Below are 9,368 nucleotides of genomic sequence, written 5' to 3'. Positions count from 1 at the left end.
CCCCTACTAGGACGAGGACCAAACCCAAACAAATGGAGCACTACGTGTCAAGCGAGCACAGAGCCCGTGTTAGAATGGCCAATTTCGGAGCAATCATCCATGCCGTCGCCTCAGACTGATTGGTGTATCTATCCATGCGGCCATGCCTCAGTCTCTGCTACCCACGGCAGCCGATGCTCTGAAGAAGAACTATTCTACTTCAGGTTCTTTCCTCCTGATCGCGACTCAGCACCGGGATAACTATAGTGGTGCTAACCAGTCCGCAGAAGCCACAGGACACATCTGCTTAAACAATGGGGTGGCGACTGACGACCTTGCCGTGCGCACGCGACCGCTTCCCCCGTTGCTCGGCAGCCGCCATGGGCAGCATCAGCACGCAATGCCTACGAATTTCTTGCTTACTTTACGTGGCTCCCGACGAGAGAAGAAGCATCGACTTCAACTTGTCCGTTTGACAGCGGAAATCACTGTGCGCTCGTTAACTGAGAGGAGCCCGGGAAAGCGCGTCTTTCCAGATGGATCGTCCCGGCAGGATCGGTGCAGCGCTGCCGCCGAGAGAATACGGTTTTGGGAATGACTTAGCGCCGGAGGAATCAGGAACTGACCTACCCTGAGCCGATGCGAATGCGATGCATGCACCGGCGCCGCTTTTAAATTATTGGCGGGCTTTATGCATGCCGGTGCCCGCTTTTGAGGTGCCGCCCGAACCGGAGGAGATGCCAACGTGCCATCCCACTAGCAAGACCGGATACTTGCGGTGGATGGATGATCTGAAACACGCACGATCCAGAGTAGTGGAGGTTGGCGATGAACTGCTGCAACACGAACGGGCAACAAGTTCAGGGGAAACACAACAGGCGTTCAGTTCATCCAATCCCCTTAAACAAGATAACATTTCAGATCAAAGTCCATCGTTAGGTTAAAAATCTGGAGCCAAATTATTGGCACATTGGGCTAGACTACTATAACAGCTCAGAGTCGTAGGGCGGGGGACTGCCAGAGAACAGAAAACTCAATCAGGAATTCGGCCATGCATGCATCATATGCGCCGTGATGCTTCACGCAACGCCAATCCGTCCACGCCTACGAAACTCGATACAACTCAGCAGAATGGACTCGACTCGAACGAAAAGCTCGGTGGGCGGAACAAATTAAAGCTACTCCGACATGTCAAGTTGTCAACGCCCACCTGCTCGCCTCCGCGATTAGCTGGGGCCCACGGCTTAGCAAGTTGGCCCGTTGATCGCTCTGTAAATAAAATACTAATAAACCGTGATTCTTCGTCGCCATCGACCAAGAGATTACGAGCGGCTCCAAGGAGGCGACGCGGACGTATAACCGCTGCGGGACTAATCTATACGGCGTATTCAGAGCTTTTTCCTGTGACCCGACAGCGATCGCTCACGATATCTTGCAGCGAGTAAATATCTATACTAGTCTAGCAGCTGATACGTTTCTTCACACATGAATCTTGCGATATCAACGGGAGAAGCACAAGAATAGGCAGCTCAACGGTAGAGATCAGTGTGCACACAGCACCAGGCTACCAATCAGGAGCAGGCGGTAGCGACTACTAGCAAGATAGTTGGGACGTTACGGGGGTGGGTGACCGAACCGCCGTGCACCGGTAGCATCATCTTGCCGAATCGGCGACGGCAGAGCACGGCCCGGTTTATGCGCGAAACGGCAAGCGAACGGACCGCTCGGTCGAGAAATCCGGGCCGGCGGGCATGGGCGGTTCCATCATCGCCGGACACGTCCGTTCGGCCACTAGAGAAAAGGCGAGGCTCAGACCGTGCTTCCAGAACGCGGGCGAGCATCCAAGAGATATGCTAGTATACGCATGCACGGGCGAGTGAGGATGCATCCGATCCCTCTCGATCCACCACTTGCCTGGGGAGAATGGTGCTGGGCTGGCCAATGGCGGACGCATTAGGTGCGGCAATGGCGTCGTTAGTGGTAACTTTTGTGCCATTTTTCTCTCTTCACTTTTGAGAGCCGAGAAAACGTGGGCTTTTCGCTACTGTTTTGCACCGCCTATTTGGGAGCTGGGAAAGATGAGTGTTGGGCAGATGCGATGGAATCTCCAGGAGCAGCATCGATCCGGAGCCGAAAATACAACTCAATGAGCAAGTGAATTGAGGGAGTGCAGTGGCAGTGTGGCACTTTAGGCCAACTCCATCGCGTGATCTCAAACGGACGTCCGTTTTGTTCAGATTATATCCGTTTGGGTAGGGCAATGGAGTTGTATCCGGACTTGTCCTGGGATGTAGTGGCCATGCGCCCAGCGCGCGGCCGCATCCGTTTGTCCCATCCTGTCCGTCAGGGCCAAAAATGCCCATATTTTCATCAAAACAAGTTTGCACATCCAAATATTTGTCTAAAAATTAAAATAGTTTTACAACCCAATTGAATTTGTCTATAATAAAATAGTTTTACAACCAAATCGAAATTGTCTCGACTGAACATAAAATGAACCAATACATTTATTGGTTGCCAATGTGATCCCAAACGTGCTCAACCAAGTCATTTTGAAAATTCAAATGAGTGTGCAATCACGCAGCTCACGGTGGAATTGGACAAATTGTTAAAATGTGGCCGGGTCTTGGTGCAGTGGCTCAATATTTTCACCTTGATAATCAAATCCTTAGTCGAAAATACTCTCATCACGCTCGTCCTCGACGATCATATTGTGCATGATCACACAAGCAGTCATCACATCCCAAAGCTTCGTTGTGAAAAGCTTCTACTATTCGGCTCATTGCTCCTCCCGAGTCCCCTCTCCCTTCTCGAGTTGCCCCAGCGTGGGCGGCCGGGAGGCCCCCAGATCCCGTCGGCCGGCCCTCCCCCACTCTTCCTCCTCCTCCTCCCTCGCCGCCGCCCAAGGGCGCGGCCAGGCGAAGCCTGGTCGTCGCCGGCGGCGGCGGGGACTCGGGCCCTCTCGCTTGCGTGGGGCTGGCGCGGGCCGGCGCCTCCGGGCCGGAGCGTGGCGGCAGGCCGGATGCCACGGCGGGTGGTGGCGGCGCCTCGGCGACTTCGCTCCCCCGCGGCAGGAGGCCTCGCGATCTGGTGCGTCACGGTCGCTAGGGACGGCGGCGGTGTGACCGGATCGGTTCGCGGCGGCGCGGCCAGATCTATGCCCAAGCGTGGGCCTTGATCGCTGGTCTACCGTCGGCACGATGGCGGGTGCGACTCGTCGGCAGCTAGGCAGATCCGCCGGGATTCTACCCTTGTCTGATCCTTGACAGCACGGGTATCTACGGGGGAAACCCTAGATCTCCTTGGGATCGAGCCATGACGGTGATTTTGCGTCGTAGTCCCTCTTTAGGGCATCGTTTTGGAGTTTACTCCGGTTGAAGGGACCAGCGACGTCGGTGGCGCACGTCTGGTGGAGCAACTGCCGATGAAAATCGCGCCGACTACGGTCATGGCAGACGATGATGGCGTCTTAGATGTCGTTCCCTTGCCGAGGCATCGTCGTTGCAGTCTGCGTCATCAGGCTCAGGATGCTCCGGGGGAAACCCTAGATCTGGGTCTTTCGGATCGGACGATGATGGCGTTTTATCGCTTTCCCTCCTGGGGGCATCGTTTTGGAGCAAGTGATGGTTAGGGGGATGGTGGAGTGGTACTTCATTTCACACATTGATGGTGGTGGAGATCGCGCGACATGGCGCTGTGGAGGCTCGGCGTCCGATGCACGGAGATGGACTCGCGCAGGAGGAGGTAACTGTCTGGCGTCATGGTGACATCGATGGCAGAGTGGCCAGACAAGGTAGAAGCCTCAATATGATCTGAAGACGAACCTGTGGAAGATGGCGGCGACGACACACGAGTGTGTCTGACCGGATTGTGCCCGAGACCCGGTATGTGGCTCGGCTGGGGCTTCCGGCTTTATGTGTTAGGCTTAGGTGAGTGGTTTGGGTAATGGCCCAGCTAGCATCCCTTCATCATATGGATAGGAGTAGTGGCATATGTTGCCAAGATGGTGGATTCAGGTATATTGTTTGTAATACTTTGTAAGGTCCTTGAGAATAATCAATAAAGTGGTCGTATGCATCTCCCAGATGCAGAGGCCGGGGGTCATCCTCCTTTTCTAAAAAAGCCTCCCAAAGCTTCGTTTCATCCCATGACAGTGCAGGGTTTCGAACGATACCCCGTCGGGATTGAAGCACACCAAAAGCACGTTCCACATCCTTTCTAGCACTCTCTTGCATTTGGGCAAATCTCTTTTTTTTCTCACCTTGGGGTTTCGAAATTGTCTTCATAAAAGTTGACCACTGAGGATATATACCATCAGCTAGATAGTATCCCTTGTTGTACTGGTGGTCGTTGATCTCAAAGTTGACAGATGGGGAGTGGCCTTCTGCAAGCCTTGCGAAGACTGAAGAACGATGCAACACGTTGATATCATTGTGAGAACCTGCCATGTCAAAGAAAGGATGTCATATCCAAAGATCCTGTGAAGCCACCGCTTCTAATATGACAGTGCACGCCTTGACATGCCCCTTGTACTGGCCCTGCCAAGCAAATGGACAGTTCTTTCACTCCCAGTGCATACAATCTATGCTGCCAAGCATGCCTGAAAAGCCCCTAGCTGCGTTGATCGCCAAGAATCTCTCAGTATCAGCGGCAGTTGGCTGCCTCAAGTACTCTGGGCCAAACACCTCGATCATAGTCTGACAGAGCTTGTACATTGACATCAGACATGTTGTCTCACTCATACGCACATACTCATCCACCAGATCGCCTGAAATTCCATATGCAAGCATGCGGATGGCCGCGGTGCATTTCTGGTAAGAGGAGAATCGAAGCTTGCCAAGGGCATCCGTCTTGCATTCGAAGTATGGGTCATGAGCAACCACTCCCTCTCGGATACGATCGAACACATGCCTTGCCATTCGAAAACGGCGACGGAATTTATCCCGCTTGAAAAGCGGAGTGTTGAAAAAGTAATCGGCATAGAGCAGGGCGTGGCCTCTCTCCCTGTTGCGGTTCAGGTTGGGAGCACGGCCAGGGACTGACCACCTGTACCGAGGAAGCTGCCGTTGAATGTGGTCGTGAACGACCAGTGCAGCCACCACAAGATCTTCATCACCCGACGACGAATCGTCCGACGAACAAAGGAAGTGATGGAAGAAAAACTCGTCTCCACTGTTCATACCTTTGTAGGCAAAATGGCGAACACCTTGCGGGCGTGGTGGCGAAGAGGCCGCAATGATCAGCTCGACGCAGCAGGGGTGGTTGCCGGCCGGCTACTGGCCGCTCTGGAGCTACTGGCCGCAGGGGTGGTACGTCGCCGGCGGTCGTGTCCATCGGCAAAGACGGCGACGGCCAAACCTCCTCCCATCGACGGCTAAAACTACGGCAAAAGCGCAGGCATTGTGGCGGCCATGTCGAGATGTGATCTCGTATGGACGGCCGGGGGGCTGCGCGGTGAGGAGGCGGCCGGAGGATAGCAGCGACGCCGACAACGGGGCGGGGCGGGGAGAGAGGGTGGAAGCGATAGCGGAGGGACTGCTAGTGTCCCCGACAGGAGGGCCACGGGGGGACAAGGGCGTGCGTCGTGGCCGTCTACGCGCGTCTGTTTCATCCTAAACCGAGCACAAATTTAGATCGGGGATGAGTCGAAAACACACGAAATCCAGATATTTGTTCGTTTAAAACCGTGCGTTGGACCATGCTATTCGTCCGTTTTACTTCAAATAGACGCACCCGGACAAGATGGGTCGCGCAGTGGAGTTGGCCTTACTAGTGCAGTGGCAATGGACGTAGTACCACGTCTTGAAAAAGCGATTGTGTACCTTTGCTTAGCACTCGCAAAATAAGTGTGCCCTCCCTGTTTAGAGAGGATCGATCACAATTTCCCGCCGTATCACGCGAGGCAGCCCGAACCGGGACCGTGACGCCGACAGGTTCAGAAACAAAAATGCACCTCTTTGCTGGGATTTCATAGCTTGTTTGTACTCCTTCCGTTTCGAATTATTTGTCTTTGATTTGTCTAGATACGGAGGTATCTAGCACTAAAATATGTCTAGATACATTTGTATCTACACAAATTCAAGACAAGTAATTGGGAACGGAATGAGTACTATATATGATTTGCAATTTGCGATTCGACCGGTCGGTCATACTACGTGTGCTTGCCGGGTCGCGACTCGGCCCGGGCCCGCGACGAGTCGATAAGAACGGCCCGAGAGCTCACTGTCAAAGTACCCGCCGAGTCTTCCTCCTCCCATTTTTTCCACCACTTTCCACAAGCCACAAGCGCCGCGCTACTTTTCCTCCACCTCGGCCTACAAAGCCTTCGCGCTCCTGTGCCGGCGAGCCGCTTTCTTGCAAAGCATTTCTTCCCTCCCCTGCTCTCCCGCATCCACATTCTTCCTTCTCGTTTCCCCGGCGCAAGATGGCAATAGACCACGCGTCCCCTCTCGCGCTCAAGAGCGGCGGCGCCACGGTAATCTTGTTAGCTGATTGATTTCTTGATGATTATCTCCAGCAATGTTTCTTGGTTCTCGACTGATCCTAATGGCGGTGCCGGATTGAAACTGCAATGTTGGGCGAGCAGGGAGGAGCGGGGTGCGAGGACGAGGAGGCGGAGAACCAGCGGTGGCCGCCGTGGCTGAAGCCGCTGCTGGCGACGAGCTTCTTCGTGCAATGCCGGGCGCACGCCGACGCGCACAAGAGCGAGTGCAACATGTACTGCCTCGACTGCGTCAACGGCGCGCTCTGCTCGCTCTGCCTCGCCCACCACCGCGACCACCACGCCATCCAGGTCAGTCAGTAGACCATTCTCCAATGCCGGCGTCCTCCTGTATCCTCTTCCTCCCCTGTTCGATCGATTCATGTTGGTCTTGACTGATGCGTGGCACGGGAGCAGATTCGGAGGTCGTCGTACCACGACGTGATCCGGGCGTCGGAGATACAGAGGGTGCTGGACATCACCGGCGTGCAGACGTACATCATCAACAGCGCGCGCGTGGTGTTCCTCAACGAGCGCCCGCAGCCGAGGCCGGGCAAGGGGGTCACCAACACCTGCGAGGTCTGCGAGCGCAGCCTCCTCGACTCCTTCCGCTTCTGCTCCCTCGGATGCAAAGTATGCATATGTCCTCCTTACAATCCAAGCTTCGGCCATGGCCTGGCGCATTGCAAGCTGGTAACCAGCACGGCATCTTCTGCCCCACAGATTGTAGGCACGTCCGGCGGCCACCGGCCGAGGAAGAAGCACGGCGGCAAGAAGAAGAAGAGAGCGGCGGTCAAGGATGCGCGGTCGGACTCGGAGCACTCGTGCACGAGCACAAGCGGCGGCAGCAGCGACAAGAGCAGCGTGGTGCAGAGCTTCTCGCCGTCGACCCCGCCGGCCACCTCCAGCAGCTACCGCGCCGGCAACAAGCGCCGCAAGGGCATCCCGCACCGGTCGCCGTTCGGCAGCCTCATCGTGGAGTACTAAGACAGCACACATGCCTGCCCGGCCCTGATCAACACTCTAGCGTGCTGTACACGTGACATAGCCAAGAAGGTAATGGCTGCGCGCCCTGAACGGCGAGCCCCGGGCCGCCGTGGAGGGGCACGAGCAGCAAGCACATACTCCTACTACTATAGCGTGTGACTTTCAGTTTGTTGCAGTTCAGTTATACTAGCTAGTTACCACCGGTAAAACAGTAGCGTTAGACTGTAAGTAAGTAACTTGCAACTCCATGACGACGACTAAGTTTTGCAATGTACTGTAGTAAACTCCTTGCCCCCATATGGTTACGGCACTAGATCGTAAATGTGCATAGATGATAGATAAATGTATCACCGTAGGGAACCGTAGTGTGTGGAGCAGGAGGCCAGCGTGGTGTTCATGTGTGTGCGCGGCACGGGCCATGTACAGTAATAAAAAATACTAGTACTAAGAATGCTGCTCAGCTCGGCCATGTTTTGGTGTTCCCAATGCCGCAGAGCCAGGCATTGATCTGGCTGAGTGGCTCGTCATTCACTCACTCGAGCCAGTCCTCTGACACTCGGCGCAGAGCCAGCCCCCCATCAATGCGGCTGCCGGCCGCAGGAGATGCTCGACATGGCCGGCGATACGGTTACCCGGTGACGTCCCGGCCGCCGTCTGAGGTCAATAGAAGCGGTGTGCATTTAGCTGACGGGGGGAGGTCGGCACGTGTTTGGCCCGTTCGCGCGCGTGGAAAAGCCCGTGCGGTAGCTTCTGGAAGGGGCGAGGGCGAGTCATGGCCGGCCCGGCCTCCTCCACCCGGCGTGGACGGACGGCGACGCCGAGCCGTGCCGTGCCGTGCGACGCCGCCTAACTTGATGGGCCCGCCATTTGTCCTGGAAAGCGGCCGTTCCTGACGGCGACGCCTGCCTGCCATCGCCCGTCCACCGCCTTTACTTTCCACCGGTCGCTGCCCGTTCGGAACGAACACGCCGGGGCTCCGATCAACGTCGCGCATTTATCATCGGCCCACCGGACCGGGTCCTGCTGGCGAGTGGGAGTGGGACGCCCGGTGCCCGGACATGGATCAGGTTCAAGCGCATCCTGGCTATGTACAGTCCCGTGCACCTGCACCTCGCACCAGGTCCGCGTCTTCATCTTGGGTGACGCCTCCGTACTATTCGCGTAGGGCATCGTCTCCTCGGCAGCATTTCGTGCGACTCCGGCCTCCGTATGCCGTGACGCACTGGCGTTGCCACCCGCCCGCTCCACACGGCGGCCTCATGGCGCCCATTGGTCAGTTCCAGTTTTCTTCACTGGACACGCGGTGATGTGTCACTTGCTCCCTTTTGCTGATCTGACGATCAGTCGGCACCGTGTCATGGACCTATCGAAACGCCCTCCCCGTCCCGTGTCCGCATCGGATGGTTAGTCATTCCCCGGCATTATACTGCGTCGCTGCGTTGTGCCTCTGTGTTTTCCTCTCTGAGAAAACAGAAAACCTTGTGCCTTTTTCAGTGAGACGTGACTATGCATGGCATTTCTGGCGCCCATCCTTGGCATGGTATTCCTCGCGGTGTGGACGATGGTGGGGACGTGGATCCGTTGTACTTGCACGTCCCACTGTGAGGCGGTGTCGTGCTCACACTGGCGGGGGTGCGGTTTAGTTTCTCTCTCGCTTTTATTAAACTTTTATAGTGCAGCATTAAGAAGATCCAAAGTATTATAATGCTGAGGAGATATCTATCTATAGATAGATAGAGGGGGGAAATATGAAGGAGAACCTGGGTAACAGCGCACCCTATATGCAAAAAACAATTAGTAATTCAAAAAAAGTTCAAAAAATTCCGAATCTTTTTTGGTTTTAAACATGATCAAGTATTGTAGTCATATAAAAAGATTCGTCAGAGAATGACTTTCGTTGCATCCTGGGTCGAAGATACGG

General features: G+C 55.3%; 1 protein-coding gene across 1 annotated transcript; it reads left to right on the top strand.

Annotated features, from left to right (window-relative positions):
* The first annotated feature begins 6,200 nt into the window (after nucleotides 1–6,200).
* LOC123128050 (protein RGF1 INDUCIBLE TRANSCRIPTION FACTOR 1) lies at nucleotides 6,201–7,916 on the top strand. Its single transcript, XM_044547954.1, has 4 exons — nucleotides 6,201–6,454; nucleotides 6,566–6,772; nucleotides 6,878–7,093; nucleotides 7,184–7,916. Exons 1-4 carry the CDS (start codon nucleotides 6,404–6,406, stop codon nucleotides 7,445–7,447), a joined length of 738 nt encoding a protein of 245 aa, XP_044403889.1. The 5' UTR covers nucleotides 6,201–6,403; the 3' UTR covers nucleotides 7,448–7,916.
* Nucleotides 7,917–9,368: the final 1,452 nt, after the last annotated feature.

This window comes from Triticum aestivum, chromosome 6A (assembly GCF_018294505.1).
Source record: "Triticum aestivum cultivar Chinese Spring chromosome 6A, IWGSC CS RefSeq v2.1, whole genome shotgun sequence".
Lineage (NCBI taxonomy): Eukaryota > Viridiplantae > Streptophyta > Magnoliopsida > Poales > Poaceae > Triticum > Triticum aestivum.
Note: the sequence above shows the minus strand (reverse complement) of the source record. Positions and strands in the feature narration are given on the sequence as shown.

Coding starts and splice junctions, on each gene's coding strand:
- LOC123128050 (XM_044547954.1), top strand. CDS start 6,404: ATGGCAATAGACCACGCGTCCCCTCTCGCGCTCAAGAGCGGCGGCGCC. Junction 6,455..6,565: donor TCAAGAGCGGCGGCGCCACG/GTAATCTTGTTA, acceptor TTGGGCGAGCAG/GGAGGAGCGGGGTGCGAGGA. Junction 7,094..7,183: donor TCTGCTCCCTCGGATGCAAA/GTATGCATATGT, acceptor TCTGCCCCACAG/ATTGTAGGCACGTCCGGCGG.